Raw genomic sequence first — 18354 nt, 5'->3', positions numbered from 1 at the left:
CTTTGAAATCATCTTACCACAGTCACGAAGATGAGTAACATCCCGACAGCCTTGTTGTAGTCCATATTCATCAAAGTCATAGAGGCATCGCCATTTTTGGTTGAGCATCCCACCATTCAAGCACCTAGGCATATCCAGTTCATTATCATATTCTGCACAAATTAGATACCGGTAATCAATGTTTAATTTAAATAAGAATATTATCAATATTACTGATATGTTAAGTTGTTATGCATACAGTTGTTTGTAACATCTTTAGAATAAACCTTTGGAATGAATTTAGAACTAACCTCTTCTTTTCCTTTTAGTTTGAATACTTATTACATTAAATTCAAAATGATCAGTGACACAAAAGAGTTTCCAACATCTAACATGCATAGAATCATCAACATCCTTTACTTGAATATTTGAATGTAAAATATCCAGAATACTGATGCTTCAGTCAACTTTTCCAGATAAATGTTATTCCTCTTACCGCATAGTTGTTCGTCTTCAGTATTAAGACCAGGGCAGTCTAGACTCCCATCACACACTGATCTACCTGGGATGCATGTACCATCATAACACTGGAATGTGTCACCAGAACAGAACTCTAGATAAAGAATCCAAGATAACACAATACAAATTGAGTGTGATGAACATTACAAATGATGGAGTGTTTGCAGTGGGAGAATTCCTTGTTTATTTCAAGTAGAACTGCAATAAATTGGTGCTTATGCAATAGCATGATTTTAATCCAGTCTTTAATTATGTGTCTCGTAAGGATTTAAATATTGTGTTCATAAAGCGAGATATATACAAATTATTTCAAATCGGAATATAATATAAAAGATTAACACATAGTCTCATGTACTCTATTAAAAAGAAATAATAGAGCAATTATAAAAGTCAAAGAAGGCTTTGTCAGTTCCATAGCAATTAAGAATGTATGAGGTCTTAACAAACCTGATATAGGCTATGGGAAAAGTGGAAGATTGAATCTATAGATGCACAGATGAAGAGTGTTGATGAAGAGATGGGAAGGGATATAAATCTAGACAGCACACGACACTGGTGCCTGTCCAATGGTCCCAGACCAGTAAAAATTGCTGTTGGGCCAGTAACATTTCAGAAAAAGCCAGATATACTGATCCAACATGACCAGTGAAAAATATATCAAACTACTACAAATTATATTTTCTCCTCTTGTAAATTATGAAAATGGCTGTGCCATCTTAAAAAAGGGCTCTCCAAAATTGAGAAATACCTCTCATGAATTATGTTGTGTAGGTGTGTACTGTTTGTTTGTATGTTGTTTTTTTTTACCGGGGGGGGGGGGGGCAATGAAAGCAATAAAAGGCAGCAAAATAAACTAGTCTTTTTTATGTTTTTTTATTTTGAGGGACCAGTGAGTTTTATTTTCGGAGCAGTAAAAATGAAAAAAAAAACAGGATATCCTACTGGTCTGACATGAACAGGTAGGACCAGTAGAAAAAAGGTTTAGTGTAGAGCCCTGATCTAGAGCAGGAATGAATTCTAATACTTACGGCATAATTCTTCATCACTACCGTCCACGCAGTCTGGAATAATATCACACTGCTTTGATGCCTCTATGCACTGTCCATTGTTACACTCAAATTCATTTGCCTTGCATGGTGGGTGGACTATAATATTACAAAGAAAATATTAAGGAAGAGCATATCAGTCATGCTACAATTATGTGATATTTTTATTTGATATTTGGATCCTCATTTAATAATACTGCGAGATTTTTTTCTTTTGCTTTAAATTTTTTATCAATAATACTATTTGCCAAATGTGATAGCATGATGAACATATATTTCCTAATTAGAAGTGCCATTATACAGTTTTAGTTAGATTATGGCACATATCCTTGAGATGCATTTCTTGTTATAAATTGTAACATAGTGGTATTTTTATTAATACATTCATTTGTTTTATAAAGTATTTTCTAAAGCCAGGTCGCTAAACCTTGTCCCGATGGCCAAACTTACCACAGTTTTTCTCATCTGAGCGGTCTAGGCAGTGTAGCACAAAGTCACAGTAGAAAGAAGATGATATACATCTACCCATATCACACTTGAAACTTGATTCTGGACAAGATTCATCCTCTCCTGTACGTGTATTTTAAACCAATTTTAAGACAAACCAGTTAGACTGATATGGTGATCATCAAAGTGTGCAGCAGCTTTACCCTTTTAATTTTTTTCTTGAGATCTCTGTTCTCCAATTATTATCATTACCAATTTGCAAACAATTAGTTTATTACCTTTAACATTATACCCCTCTCTCTTTCAGTGCCCATTGGCTTTGAATTCAAATCAAACAATAAAATATTAAATGTAATAATAACAACTACCCTTTGATCTACATTTGCCTGATTTATTGATGTTATGAATAAAAGACTAATGTATCATAGGTAAACAAATATTTCAGAGATAGATATCAAACATGAGAATAAATGAATGTGAAATTGTCCAATAAAGTATTTTGAAATACACAAACCTCCACAGTTCCTTTCATCTTCCCCTTCCTGGCATTCTTCACGACCATCGCAAACATGAATCGACCGAATGCATTCTCCATTCATACATTCAAACATGTTTTCTCCACAGATATTTACAAGATCTGTTCAGAAGAAAAAAATAAGTATTTACAGTTCAACTTTTCGTAATATTAATACTGTTACCATGTCTCAATTTCTTCATGTCGGTACATCAGTTTTTAATGTTTTGTTTTTTTACAGGCTTACCAAAATAGTCAAGACTAGTGGTAACATGACCTGGTTCTCACATAGAAGTATATGTCTACATTGTCCCGGGGTGGTTTCCAGTCTATGCCTATGGGGCCTAGCCTTAACCATGGGGTAAGAATGAAATAAGATGTTATGAATAAAAGACTAATGTATCATAGATAATTATTATTTCAGAGATAGATAATAAACGTGAGAATAATGAATGTGAAATTGTCCAGTAAAATATTTTGTAATACACAAACCTGCACAGATCAATAAGATGGTAAATTAAATTTGTGAAAGTGCCAACGTATTTTGTCAATTATAATAATAATCATACTTGCTTCTATAGTACTGAACACTTAGAATGCTTTACAATAAAGCAGCATATAATACTCTTACTTTAGCAAAGCACTTGTTATCCGCTTCTGCCATTTTTTAGGAATAAATTCCTGCGTGGTCCCTGTTTAACTCACCTTGGTTGAGTGCAGCATAATATAGACACCTTATTTGTCAAGGAAATAACACCACGTTAAAATCCTTAAAAATAAGTTTTCTAAATTGCATTGCGTTTTCAGTCAATTACTTACTGGATGCAAGAGAGTAACATAAGCTGCCATCAGAAACAAGGTCACAATCTCTCTCAACTAGCAGCCAATCATGTCCATTGTATTCCATCATGTGACATGTCAGCTCAGTTGAGATACCTTTTGGACTCAAAGTTTGATTATCAGTTCTGTATGTACCTGCATTAATGACAAGAATGTATGCATCAAATTTATAGTACTCTCATTCCGATAGATTGACCCTCATTTTACACACAAAAAAAAATTATAAGATTATTGTCAGAATATCGAAGCTTAAAAGTAATTTGAACCTTCATAATAATGAGAGTTAGGATTAACAAGCTTCACCCAAATTTAGTGCTTTATTTAGTGCTTTGTTTAGTGACTGGCTCTATAAATGTTATCTTCGCAGCAATCATCAGTTTGATTCTTCCTCCAACCTGTCATAAGCCAAATAAATGCAACTATTTGAAAACTTGCTGCTGTAAGACAGAAACTTTTGGACTTGGGAAATACCAGCCATTATTAACAATTAAACATTGTAATTTTCTTTGTCTTATATTCCTCTTTTTATCAACAATTTCAATTCTGTCGTTTCACTGTAAAATTAGTTTCAATTGCTGAAGTGAACTTTTTCGTCACTTTCCCTGGCGAATTTTTAAAACTTTGAATTTACATACCTTGTATGTCAATGATTGTTCCAATTGGTGTCATTTTGGACTGCCATAATAGACCAAGAACATAGATTAGACGTTGCAAAGGTAAAGGGGTGGATGATTGTATTGCCTGGCATGGCAACACACTGATTTCATCAGGCAAGGCCAGAGATATGCAAGTGTCATCTATCAGGAAGCTTCCCGTTGGACAACCTTCAAAGACAAAAACATCTCGACCCATAAAATGTTTCTTCAAGCATTTTTTCCCCTTCATTCTTCATTTGCACTATTGTGGTTGCTAATAAGTAGAAAAAAATTGAATAAAGTATTTTTCACATGGTCAAACAGAGGGATTGAAAATAGATTAATTTGGCTGGTTTGGGAATTTTTTTATTTGCTGTTTTTTCATGTATTTTGGTCAACCATATTTGTACATGAGACCAAAGGTTTGACAAAGTAGCCCCCTCCAAGAAAACAAAAAGTTTACAGTCTTTCATATTTTATGGTTCACTTAATTAGAATTTTTCTCAAATTTAAGGTAAATGCCAAATTAAGAAAAAGAAAGGGAATATACTATTAACATAGTTCAAAGAGCTGTTGAAATTTTAGACGCTCTGATAACTATACTTTCACCATCTATTGAGATTATTGTTGGATGGGATGATAATGTGTATATGAATTATGATGCCTTTTACTTCTGCATGAAATGCAACATATGAAATGTATTGAGACATTACCTTTGGAAGATAGATGTCCAATTTTGGGAGTGACATGGTCATCGGCTGTGAACAAAATGAAATACAGATGTTAAGAGCAAGAATAATAAATATGAAACACATTAATAACCTGTTTGCCAATCTAAAACTCCTGTAAGCAGAAAGAAGGTGCGATTAGGATTACATGGATATGACTTGCATCACTTTATCAAAGTATCGTAAAAATGACCACTGGAATAGAATTCTTTTTTGAGAGGAAATTTGACTTAAAATATTTTGGTATAATCAAACTGATTTGAAGATGGAATTATGAATAGACATTAATGTCCAACGTCTCCCATAAGTTTTTTTCAACCTTTTCTTCAAAACCTGAAGGGCATTACATGAAACTACTTGTAGTCATGCATCTGATTAGCTTTGAGCAATTTTTTTTCAGCGAATTTTTTTTTATGAGATGGATGCCTCCTTGTCAGCATGTTGATTCACTTCAATTTCAGAATCATTATAGAACATGTTCTAATTTTCACCAATGTTCAAATGCATATAGTAAACATTTTCCCAAGATTTTGACCTTTAAAGGGGAAGTTCACCCTGAAGAAAACTTTGTTGAATAGCAGAAAAAATAGTAAAAAATATTGGTGAAGGTTTGAGGAAAATCTGTTAAAAAGTAAGAAAGTTATTAGAATTCAAAGTTTTGGATTTGTGACGTCATAAACGAGCAGCTGCCCCATGTGTTATGTAATATAAAATGCATGAATTTCAAATTTTGTATGGTTCCTGATGACTTAATTTTGTTTTCTATTTATGATCGGGTGTGAAATGATTTGTCTATGATATACAAAAGGTAGAGTGATAACCATTTTCAATTTTCTGAGGAAATGGCATTTCATTGATTTTTTACCATTCGCTATGTAGGAATGCTGCTCGCATATGACGTCACAAATCAAATAATTGAAATTCTAACAACTTTTTAATCATTTGATGAATTTTTTCTCAAACCTTCAGCAATATTTTTTTATTATTTTTTCTGCTATTTTTACAATAAATTTTTTGTCAGGGTGAACTTCCCTGTAACAGAACAAAGTGAATAATTCTTTTTTACCCAGGGTTGCCACTTCAGCTCTGTCTTCCAGCGGTCTGCTTAACATAAAGTTATTATTACCATTCTCTATTCTTGTCTAGCAGAAGGTCCCATTTTTGTAATTCTTTGGTATGGCACGACCAGGGAATGAACCCATGACCTCCCATTCATTAGAGGCACTGTACCACTGAGCCAACAATATGCCCAGGACTGTGTTGAATGATTAATGTAGCCGTACCTTTGGCGGGTTGGTCACAGATGAACTGACTTGCTTCACGCGATGCACATGATATATCATGCCAATTGGCCGAGGATTGTAGGTCTTCTAATTTGATCATTGTACAATCTTCTTGTTCATGCCCATTTGGTTGAGAATCTTCATCAGACCTGTTAACGAAAATACTTGCTTAAAGGACAAGTCCACCCCATCAGAAAGTTGATTTGAATAAAAAGAGAAAAATCCAACAAGTATAACACTGAAAATTTCATCAAAATCGGATACAAAATAAGAAAGTTATGACATTTTAAAGTTTCGCTTAATTTCACAGAATAGTTATATGCACAACCTGGCTGGTATGCAAATGAGGAGACTATGACGTTATCCACTCACTATTTCTTTTGCATTTTATTACATGAAATATGAAATTTTCTCCTTATTGTCAAGTGATACAACTATTAATTCCTCGCTGAACATGTGGAATTAGCATCGTTTAATACCATATGGTTCAGTCAAGTTGGTCCTTATTGTCAAATCTATAAAAAATGAAATATTGTATAATTCAAACAATGAAAAAAAAGAAATAGTGAGTGATGGACATCATCGACTGACTCACCTAGTTGTGCATACATGTATCACTGTTTTGTGAAAAATAAGCGAAATTTTAAGATGTCATGACTTATTTACATCCGATTTTTATGAAATTTTCAGCACTATGCTAGTTTGATTTTTCTCTACTTATTCAAGTCAGCATTTTCCTGGGGTGGACTTGACCTTTAAATACAAATAATTTTAATCATGTGCATTCATGAATCTTGCTCCATTATTCCCATTCTTAAGTTTCTTAATGTATTCAAATTAATCTTTGTCAGGGGTATGTTAGCATTCACCCTAATAGCTCATTTCAACTATTTTTGCCTTTTAATTTTCAGGTGAATTTCAGCTTCTTCTATCTTTCCTCTCTAGAAAAGTCTGGGAGATTTTTCAATTACACTGTCTTTTTTACAACACTTTTCAGCTTTTTAACACTCTTTTAATTTATCACTCACATCCTTGCCTTATTTCCAAGCCCTGACTTAAACTGTATACACCAGAATGTTTACCTATCAGCTATATACCAGTCTGCATAGCTTAGAGGGCCTCCATCTTCCCATCTAAACCGACCTTCCTCTGCGTTGTCTGTCAGACCTGATTAAAAAAAGGGAAGGAGATTACTTCTTCTTGCCTCTTTAAACTCCCCTGTTGAATCAGGGATATATCAATATGTCTCTGTAGTTTAGTATACCAAGCACCAGAAAGTAAGAACTACCCTATGGATCCAGGCAGCCTCCAGTATATGGACGCTCTCTTTGGAAATATTGCCTCTTCACAGTCCTAGTATAGGTCCAGATAATGATTCACAGCATTTCAAATGTATGAAAGTTGGATAAGCCTTTATGACTAAGTCTTTGAGGCTTGTTTCATGAAGATGATATCAGTGGTTTGATTGGCACTGAATTTTTAATGAGATCCTAGTGACTTGGCATTCCAGTGTCTTTGGATATGTCCCAGCAGAAGGCCTATAGTCGCTTGGATTGACTCTCTGAGATAGCTTCATAGATTAAGTTAAGACTTGGGGTGTTCACTTGCTGTTTTGTATCCATTTTGACTTTAGAAAAAACACTGATTTCTTTCCATTTTGCAGATTGGTTTACTTTGGTTGCATTTAAGCTACTTTTAACAACTGGTGCAAGTTTAAGTGACCCTAGTAATCCACTGTATGCCCTTGTATGATATTCAAAGTATTGATGAAATAATGGAGAGAAGGGAAATAAAGAAGATATAATGACACTGTCGCAGAGAGCGTTCTTGGTGGTATAACACTTTCCTTATCATTTCTGAGAAAAGAACTGATGTTACCTTCAGGTCTTGTTGCCCCTACCTTAATAAAATACCATGGCACCGCCCCTGATAATGAATGTGCTATGCTCATAGTTTTGTTGGGGATGTTGATAAATAAAAAAGTTTCAATTAATACCAATATATGTCTCCATGTTGTTGCCAGTAAACCAAGATGATGTCAGCATGTAATGGATAAAACTCATATCATTGGCTGTCTTTATGCTGACAAGGTAGGCGCCTTTATCTCTGCATATCTTTGATGCATCATTCCATCTTATCGTCTGATTCAGAGAGATGAATTGGAAGCATTTATTTCCAAACAGCTCCCAATCTTCAGGGCATGTGTAATCTATAGGTTTACCAAAATAACGGATATGATGATGAAATACTCTGATTTAAATGTTACACTGTATGTGCAATTATAGGTATTAGATACAATTTTTTGCATGATTATATGAATATATATTATTATAGACTTTGGACCTTGTAGATTGCTCAATTAGAATTAATTGTTTTATTATTCCAGTAACATATCTTCACAAAAATATTTCAAGTACCTACACTGTATTTATTATATCAGAATTTTGCATGCATAGTGGTGATATGGAAAGTAGACAGAAGAGATTTGACCTCAAGTTGAATTCATCTAGAAAATATATTTTTGTAGTCTATAGTATAGGTTACTTTACCTGAAATGTTTGTAGCTGTGTCTACATCAAGCTCTGTGTATTCAGCCCGATATTCAGCATAGAAACCATTTCCTTCAAGCTTTTCATCAGAGATAAACTCAATGACTACTACATTCAGACTGCTACGAACTTCATTTGTGGGAGGGTTAGAATTGCAGAAGCGCCCCAGGATTGGTGGCTGGGCTGCTGCATCATCATCCCCATCATAGACTACCAGGTAGTCAGTTGAAGAACACTCGTGGTCATCGACATGGGAGGTGACATCGAAATGTGTAAATGTGATTGTCACAAAAGAGCCTTCAGGGGTGATGATATTCCATCGGCATTGGGAATTCGGTGAGTAAGGAAACGGGTAGTTGACAGAGACAAACACAGCGGCAGGAAGATTGCAGTATTCCACGCCTGAGCAAGTATCCCGACCAAATCCGCAACCTCCCAGTTCTGCAATAATGGGACATCAATATAATACACTAGAGTAGATTGCAATTACAAGATTCTGACACTGTTATTAAATCTATTGAATAAACCGTTTCTGGAATGGTTTACACTCTGAAAATATCCTGACCACATAATTATAATGCAATTATGCTAATAACTTTGGTTAGGATGACGTATTACTTTTAAGAAAACTCCGTGGAATGATGTTTGATTCTTGTGGATAACACAATTGTACAGAAACAACCTTATACCTCAGCCACATTTACTATTCGGCGGCCGTACTGCGAGTCGAAAACAGCCATTTTAACATTTTTTGTACCAGCTACATATAGGTGGTCTAGATAAAATGAATACAACTGATTTTGACTCTCCTTACAGCCACCATAAAGCCAATGTGACAGAGGTATTAGAGAGGTTCCATGCTGTAATGAAACTATTAAATAAGTATAGTAACACTCTATTTGAAAACTATGAAAATATCGGAATAATTTTCCTGGTATCGCAGGTGCTCCACATTTTTGAAAGGCTGCTATGCATATTTTTACATACGACTGTACATTAATAGATGAGAGCTTTTCTCTTCTGACCGAAAATGCCATTCAAAGTTGTAAAGCAAAATTATTCCCAGACTATGTTCACCTTTCCTCCACCACCATGCCTTCATTGGTTTTTGTCTCACCTGCATAGCAGAGTGAGACTATAGGCGCCGCTTTTCCGACGGCGGCGGCATCAACATCAAATCTTAACCTGAGGTTAAGTTTTTGAAATGACATCATAACTTAGAAAGTATATGGACCTAGTTCATGAAACTTGGCCATAAGGTTAATCAAGTATTACTGAACATCCTATTAGAGTTTCATGTCACATGACCAAGGTCAAAGGTCATTTAGGGTCAATGAACTTACACCATGTTGGGGGAATCAACATCAAAATCTTAACCTGAGGTTAAGGTTTTGAAATGTCATCATAACTTAGAAAATATATGGACCTAGTTCATTAAACTTGGACGTAAGGTTAATCAAGTATCACCAAACATCCTGCATGAGTTTCACGTCACATGACCAAGGTCAAAGGTCATTTAGGGTCAATGAACTTTGGCCGATTTGGGGGTATCTGTTGAATTACAATCAAAACTTTAAAAGTTTTTGGATCTGATTCATGAAACTTGGTCATAATAGTAATCAAGTATCACTGAAAATCTTGTGTGAGTTATAGTAGTTTTCAAAGTCAGCACGGCTGCTATGTTGAACTGCGTGATGCAGGTGAGACAGCTAGAGGCATTCCAGTTGTTATATCAATGCTGCACTCACCTGTTGTGGTGTAGTCAAGATTAAACCCTTTTGATTTCCCAGCTAACCCTGTGACCAAGGTGACGATGATCGTAGATGAGTTAGATATGATGAGGGGAAGAGTTGTATTTCCACATAGAGCAGGTTTTAGGACACTGGTTGCTGTGCGAATGGAGACATGGTCGATACAGTTGGTAGTGCCTCTTACGATGTCAAAGTCGGTGAAGTGTAGAGAGATGTAGCGATCCGATTGAACGCTAATGTTGTATTCACAGTTGGTGAATGGTGGTATGATGGATGGGAAGTCTTTGGTCTTGACTGATCCTGATGGTCCGTGAAAGCTGACTGTTCCACCGCATACAGCATTGCAGTCTATCACAGTACAATCTATGGAGATATCATAGGATAGGTTTCACAAGGTGCATTCATTAGCTTTGTGGAGAATATCTCAGATAATATGCTCATCACATGAAATTCTGAAACAAGATTTTAAAAAAAAGAAATCCTAAAGTAAAAGAGCCTGACCAAACTTATGTTTTTATTGTAACAGTATCAGTGAAGATTCAGTAAACTAGATTCATTGGATAAAAAAGAAAAAGAAATAAATACATAATACTGTATATGTATATATATATATATATATATATATATAATTGTGATGAGCAAGGACCTAAACATTGCGTGGGTGCTTCAGTGAGTAATATATTGGCGAAGAAGCTAAAAAAGCATTGAAGCGGGAGACGTAGCCTGGATTTCTTCAACTTTTATTAATACAAGCTTTCGGCCTTCTTCAGGTATCTCCAAGTTTTACTGTAAGTGCTTGACCAGGTTGGTGATGTGTGGGTGTCACACATCACCAACCTGGTCAAGCACTTACAGTAAAACTTGGAGATACCTGAAGAAGGCCGAACTAAATGGCCGAAAGCTTGTATTAATAAAAGTTGAAGAAATCCAGGCTACGTCTCCCGCTTCAATGCTTTTTTAGCTTCTTCGCCAATATATATATATATATATATACAGTGTAAAGTGCGTATCAAAAAAAAGTTTACACTTTGAAAAAGCCCTGGGAATTAAAAAATATACAACATGTGGGTAATTTCTACACATACATTCTTGGGTTTAGGTCTCATCTATCCAATGAAAGTAAAAGTTTTGACAGAATGTTACACTTGAGTGAGCACTGTCCATTTTTGTAATGCTCGCAGAAATCTGTTTGCGCAGAAATGCTTGTTTTCACACTGTGTCAAGGGGAATACGCACTGTATAAAGGGCTCCACACCCCTCTGCCATAGACATGTACATCCCTTTCACATACATACACACCATTAACTTCAAATAAAAATTAAGACCAGTCAGTCACACACACCCCTCTTGCTCTCAGTTGCAAAACGTATTTTGAAATGATTATGCAAGATTTTTGTTGTGAAACTATTCATGGATATCAATGATTATTGTACAAGCTTTGTCAGATCATTAACAGGATTTCATAAAACAAAGTTACAAACACACCTGAACTGTATTTTTCTTCTATTCTATTAAAGGCCAGAAGCATATTACTCACCGACCATGTCGTACCAGGCTTCAAAGCCTAGTTCATTTGGCATGCTGGCAGTCAACGACCACATGGTTATTCCAATGAAGATGACGTTCGAATGGCTAATAACTTCAATGTCATGGAGGTTGCCACAGTACTGGCCACGTGATTGGTTTGTCTGACCAATTATGTCATAAACACCAAGGACGTCTAGGCATTTAGAATTATGATCTTGACGCAACGTCATGTCGATGATGGTCAGCCTGTATACAATATTAGTTGTAGCTTGTTAGAAGTTAAACTTTATCTACAGTTTAATATTTGTATGCATTTAAGTTGGGCACTTTTTATGTTTCACCACATTGAAGGTACTGGTGATCAAAATTTGAATATCATGAAATGTGTATTATCTTAATTTATAACATGGTTTTGGTCAACGGCTTCTGAAAAAAAAACTACCAAATTAAATACACAGAATAGATCACCTGACATTCATTTTCTCTTGTCCCCTGATCATAAAGTGACATGTTGAATGTTGGTTGTAGAGTGGAGGATAGCTATGAGCCTGTAGATGACCCATTGGAGCAGATGTTTCGTGTGATGTGATATCATTAGACCAGACATCATCGCAATGAAGATCAGCATATGCTGAAGTGCAAAATGAAGGAATTCAATCAGTTTCTCAATAAATTGCTACTCGTGATGAAGGAAAGCTCATCTATTATAACAAGGAGGATGCTTTACAAAGTGTTCAGTATGACTTAGAATCTTATTGGTTAATGCGCTGTAATGGGCATCCTTTTAGCATGATTTGGCCAATACAGTGATGCCTTTTATACTGCAAGCAAATTGGAATTCGAGTGCGCTGTTAGTAATACTTAACTCATTGAGAAACACCCCAGATTCAAATTCCTTACCTATTAATCAGAAATAGAATTTTGCTACATTGCTTACAAGCACCAGAAAAGGAAGCACTACTACAAATTAATTCATACATGTACATTCATTAACAATCCAAGGTACCAACATTAAAAGATGAGGTTGATGGCCCTAGATGACTGCCAATCAATCTGTAGATGAAATGGGAAATTAAGTATGACCTAGGTATTTGAGCATTTATTACCTTGGATCCCCCCCCCCAAAAAAAAAGGGTCCTGGAAAGTGCTGGAATTTCAAAATGTGCTCCACCAAAAAAAGTATTTACTTATAGTAATATGTATCTTTGATCAGAATGGTAATGAATTTTCTCTCTTTTATTGTTGGGGGCATGGTGTTCATAAGTTTTTTCCGTGAAGTCCTTGAATTTTTCAATGATAGTTCTGGAAAAGTCCTTGAAGAAAATGTAAGAACCCTACATCAGAATTAGAAAGCTGTTGAATATTTTTATTACAACAGACAGTCAATGGTCTGATGTGTCTATTAATGATTGCCTACCTTTTTCGCAGATGAATATTCTGGTATCATTACAGTTGGACTTCTCTGTTGCCATCTCAGATCCCATCCATGTAACCAATGGGCAGAGATCATCGACTGCTGAGGAATCGTCTTTTATCCAAATATCACTTAGATTTGCCACATCCATTGCCTGTAACAGTATGGAATTGAATGCAAATAATTATCAGGCAAATAATCTTATACTTTCCATTATCTTTTTCATATTGCTCAGATATTGAAGGACTGGAAATAGCTTCATCAAGAGACAGCTACGGGATATATTCACCTGACGACCTACCAAAGACACCCAAGATCTCTAGTACCATTGAAGACCAAGACCAAAGATGTTTTGAGACCTTGAAATTACCATGGGAATCTATGAACAGATGTAAGCACATCTGCCCAACTTTGACAAAAAGGAAGCAAGTGACACATCAGTCAAATTTCAGTTATTGTTGTTTCTGAAATACCCTTTGTATGTTGCATGTTCAGGCAAATTTGGGGAAGAAATTATCGTTCTTTGGAAGATATTGAAGAAAACATGCTGTTAAATTGCATTGACCCCTATGTAAATGACAAACACACATTGCTCATTTACAACAAATGATAGTTTTGTAACTTGCTTCCTTTTGCCAAAGTATGGCAGGTCTTTTTTTACCTCTGTGTCATAGAGATGAGTTTTTAAAAAAGTATTTTCATCACTTCCTGTTTTACAATTTAAAAGAGACTGTTGTTTAAGTAGAATATTCGTTTTCTCTTCATGATAGATCTGTCGCCTATGTTGATGGCCACTGAAATATTTGCAATGTATGGTATATCCAAAATAAAATCACAATTATGAAAATAATACAGTAATAATGCTGCCATGCATTCAGGTAAACACAATAACCCCAGCCATTTTAACACTTAACCATAATAATCATGTAAAACCTAAAGCATATAAAGCCATTGAGTTGATTACCTGAATAAATCTCAGTTCATTTGCAGTAGGTAAATGACTCTGAAATGCTCTGCATCGTTTGATAGCTTCTGACCATGTGACAGTTTCGGAATCCATGATGAAGAAGCATGATGATCCATTGTTGATTACAGTACTGTTTGTTGGCTCCATGACATCATACTCACATATGTCTGAAAAATATAAGTTGGATGCAAACTTGTAATCATGATTTTGATATTTACTTCCAGTAGGCTGCCATGAGCAAATATTCTGTATATCAATTAGCATAATTATGTATGTTTAAGCATATATGTATAGGGTTCAGCTAGGGGGTTGCCTCCTCCTGCCAAGTAAAATGATTTTTTTTTATAATTCAGTCTTTCACGAAATCCATTCATATTGTGTGGCAGATCTTTCAGTGATAATTGAAGAAAAAGCTTGATCTTCTGTCACTTTTCTCCTTAGACAACATATGGTAGTTTTTACCTATTTGTGCCCACAATAATAATACTGATGATAATGATAATAAAGAATAAATATATATATATATATATATATATATATATATATATATATATAAATCAATAAACAAATGAATAGATAAATGAAAAAGACATTCAAGTAATCAATTAAATACATGTACTTACCCACACATTCTCGGCGAGACGAGTCTACACGGAACCCATCTGGGCATGTGCAGTGATATCCCCCGTCATAGTTGACACATTCATGTGAGCAGCCATTATCACTACTAAGACACTCATCAATATCTGCATGAAAATCAGAGATAGATTTTCTCAGAGGTACAGAAGAAAACACTCAAATTTGTTTGAATGGGGGATAAATGACACATCCGAAGATTTCCAGTTTCACTTTGGGAATTTGTTGGTGTCTTCATACCTTAGCAAAACGTACATGTATATTTATGATGAGGAATTATTCTTCACAGTTTGGTATTATATTAGACTTTGGAGATAAAGCATTTAGTTTAGTATCATTGTGGATATATTCCTGATAAAATTCAGAAAATAATGGTGTTGATATTTTAAGCATTGCAGTACGTGCAGTTTTTTGTAGGAAAATTTTCTGAATCTTGTAGACAAAATACCAAGAATGGTCAGATTGGAGAAGTAAAGTATAGGGAAATGTATATCTAGATCTATTTTTCCTCCTGCTGGAAAGAACACAGTATCCCTTAGTGTGTTTTCACTCTGTTTAGAGTGTGAAAAATGAGGTCAGATCATGTCCACACTTAAAGTACTCAAATTTAACAGTTTCATATTCACATTGTCAACTATGTGATCACATGAAACACTCTCACTATATACATGTAAGTGTCCACAGTTGGAATATTTTTCCTATTGCTAAGGTTGATCATTTTAACTTTATGAATCGCATCTTCCAATAGTCGACTGTGTAAACACAGTGTGAACACACTTCTGATGTGTCCTCAGTGTGAAATGTGTCCCATTATTTTTTTTAGCATTATGGATCCATCTTCCTGTAGTCAACTATGTACACACACTGAACACTCACACTGTAGGTGCGTCCACAGTGTGAAACTTTTCCCCATGTTAAATTTGACCATTTTAACATTATGGATCACATCTTCCCATAGTCAACTATGTGAAAACACTGGGAACCATAGAACTCTTATACTATACTATAGAAGTGTCCACAGTGTGAAATGTGTCCCATTGTCAAATTTGATCATTTTAACATCATGGATCACATCATCTCATAGTCAACTATGTAAACACACTGTGAGCCCATAGAGGACTCAAACTGTAGATAAGTGTCCGCAGTGTGAATCTTATGGATCACATATTCCAATAGTCAACTATGTAAACACACTGCGAATACACTGTAGATGCGTCCACAGTGTGAAACTTTCCCAATGTTAAATTTGATCATTTTAACATTATAGATCACATCTTCTTATAATGAACTATGTGAATACACTGTGTGTCACATATTTCCTTCCAGCAGGTCATGTCATTGTAGTGGATTGACGGGATGGTTATAGAATGAACTTGGATTTGGAAACAAGGAAAGTTTCTCACCTATTTCACACAAGGATCCACGCAATATAACGCTCTGGCATTCATACTGTGTCCACTGAAACCTGGCAAGACCATCCAGCGCCGCACAGTATTCCATAGTACTGGCAGGCAGGTCAAAGAGGAACTGTTCGTAGATGACAGGAGTGTCATCATCCCACATCCAATCTTCGTTGCCAACTTTTGATGCCCCTATTGTCAACTGCGTCTTACTCTTGAATATTAAGTCAGTAAGTCGATCTGATAGAATTTCCTGGATGTCTGATGACTTGATCATAGCTCGCTGGCTGTCCTCTGCGAAGATATCGCTACATGCATCTTTGGCATTGCTGCTGACAGACCCATAACATTTTCCATTGTAGATCAACCCCTTCTCTGAAGGACATACTCTACCAGTACCTGTAGGGTTGGTGAAGACATTGGTGCAAATAATTGGCTTCGTTTGATCTTTGTTACACCATTATGGAATTACATGTATGATAGAAATTTATTCACATTGTCTTGCACTTGACCCAGGTGAGATGAAAGGGTACCTGGCATGATTAATTCCTTGAAATCACCAAGTGCCTTTAGCAGCTGCAGCCAGGGTAATATAAAGTGCGCCAATGAATCTGGAACTAGATAATCAGCACCTCATAAATGCTATATATTATTATTATTATTATTAGGCTTCGACTTTGTTGTATCATTGCAAGACAACAGCCCTATTTATCTACTGTTAATAACGAGAATAAATATATATGATATTTCTTCAAAGGGTTATTTGGTATGTGACCTGTAGCACTTGTCTAACTAGACCATTTAAAAGAAATATAAAATTGTATTACATTTTTACCAAGATTCTTAAAAGTGTAATCTATGAATGTGAAAGATATGATCTGGTCTCTTGTAACACTTGGAGTGAGACCATTGGTGTGAGATTTGCATCTTTTAAGAGTAGAAATTATTTCTTTCTGGATCGAATGTGTCTAAAGAGATGCGCATTTCACTCTTGAAGGAGCTATAATGCACTCTATTAGGATTTACATTTCAATCAAAAGGGATTAGTACCTAGTATCATGCTGGGATGACTGTGATTATAGACTAGATTAGTACTTTTGCAATCAGAGTTTCATAGACCTAGATCAGCTAGAAGGCAAAAACTACCTACCTATCAATGGACAGCCAATGATCTCAACTCGCATTCTTATCTTTGCACTGTGCCATTCGTAAGGCATAATGCGGACCCGTTGAGTGATGATTGGTCGATCAAGGGTATTCCTCACTTCAGTATTCTGATCACTGTTTCCAGGTAGGATCTAGAATTAGACATTTTGAAATATATGTACATGTACAACAAAAACAAAGCATTTTTTCCATACACCCATGCTGAAAAATAACAATTGGATCTACTGAAAAAGGAAAAAAACATCATCCTTCCTCTTCCTCATCTGTAGTAAAGGTTTATTCAACAAAGTTCTCCTTCAAAACAATATAAATACTTAGTGATTCATGTTGATAAAAAGTACTCTGTATTGAAGCAATGTTGAAAGCAAATGCCTTGAATGGGCACCCATATTTTAGTGAAAATTAACTACCTGCTATTGTTTTTACAAAACATTGGTGTTCAATCATCACCTCGAGTTGCTAAGAGAATGATATATAATGCGATGCTATTTTTATATGACTTTTATATGACAATTTTATGGGGTAACAATGACAAAAAGCTATTTGATTGTGTGTATTTACTCCAGTGAGGAAACAGAATAAGAAAATGGTTGTATTATGTTCAGGATGTTGAAAAATATTCGGATAACCATATCAGACTTGATGAATTTAACTGCAATGAACTCATCATTTCTGTCATATCCTTTTAAATGTGAAAGATGAAGAGCCTTTTCAAATGTGAATTACCTTTTCGTTTCCCTCAATATCTTTGTAGAAAATCCATGTCTCTGACCCATTTACACTATGCTTGCTCCAGTAGGCTAGTCGGTATGAGGTGACCCAACTCAATTGAGGCTTCCCACCAGCTCCTTGGGTTATGATGCCGGTAATAGTGTGGAGATCTGATAAGTCAATCTAAAGGTACGAAAACAAAAATACCTTTGAATCGATTAATAAACCATACTTATGTCCA

At 35.3% G+C, this 18354-nt stretch overlaps 1 protein-coding gene across 1 annotated transcript in view; it reads right to left on the bottom strand.

Annotated features, from left to right (window-relative positions):
* LOC121422326 overlaps positions 1 to 18354 on the bottom strand; it is a 51352-nt gene that overhangs the window by 11595 nt on the left and 21403 nt on the right. The window contains 21 exon segments of the mRNA XM_041617293.1: positions 18 to 152; positions 476 to 592; positions 1527 to 1643; positions 1995 to 2114; positions 2506 to 2628; positions 3325 to 3480; positions 3981 to 4169; positions 4694 to 4738; positions 5992 to 6140; positions 7074 to 7158; positions 7988 to 8200; positions 8541 to 8981; positions 10289 to 10654; positions 11829 to 12064; positions 12287 to 12449; positions 13236 to 13386; positions 14197 to 14366; positions 14823 to 14945; positions 16239 to 16634; positions 17386 to 17533; positions 18129 to 18296. Coding sequence (XP_041473227.1) covers positions 18 to 152; positions 476 to 592; positions 1527 to 1643; positions 1995 to 2114; positions 2506 to 2628; positions 3325 to 3480; positions 3981 to 4169; positions 4694 to 4738; positions 5992 to 6140; positions 7074 to 7158; positions 7988 to 8200; positions 8541 to 8981; positions 10289 to 10654; positions 11829 to 12064; positions 12287 to 12449; positions 13236 to 13386; positions 14197 to 14366; positions 14823 to 14945; positions 16239 to 16634; positions 17386 to 17533; positions 18129 to 18296 — 3811 coding nt within the window.

The sequence above is a fragment of the Lytechinus variegatus genome, chromosome 10, assembly GCF_018143015.1.
Source record: "Lytechinus variegatus isolate NC3 chromosome 10, Lvar_3.0, whole genome shotgun sequence".
NCBI lineage: Eukaryota > Metazoa > Echinodermata > Echinoidea > Temnopleuroida > Toxopneustidae > Lytechinus > Lytechinus variegatus.
The sequence above is the reverse complement of the archived record's forward strand: the minus strand, read 5'-3'. Positions and strand labels throughout refer to the sequence as shown.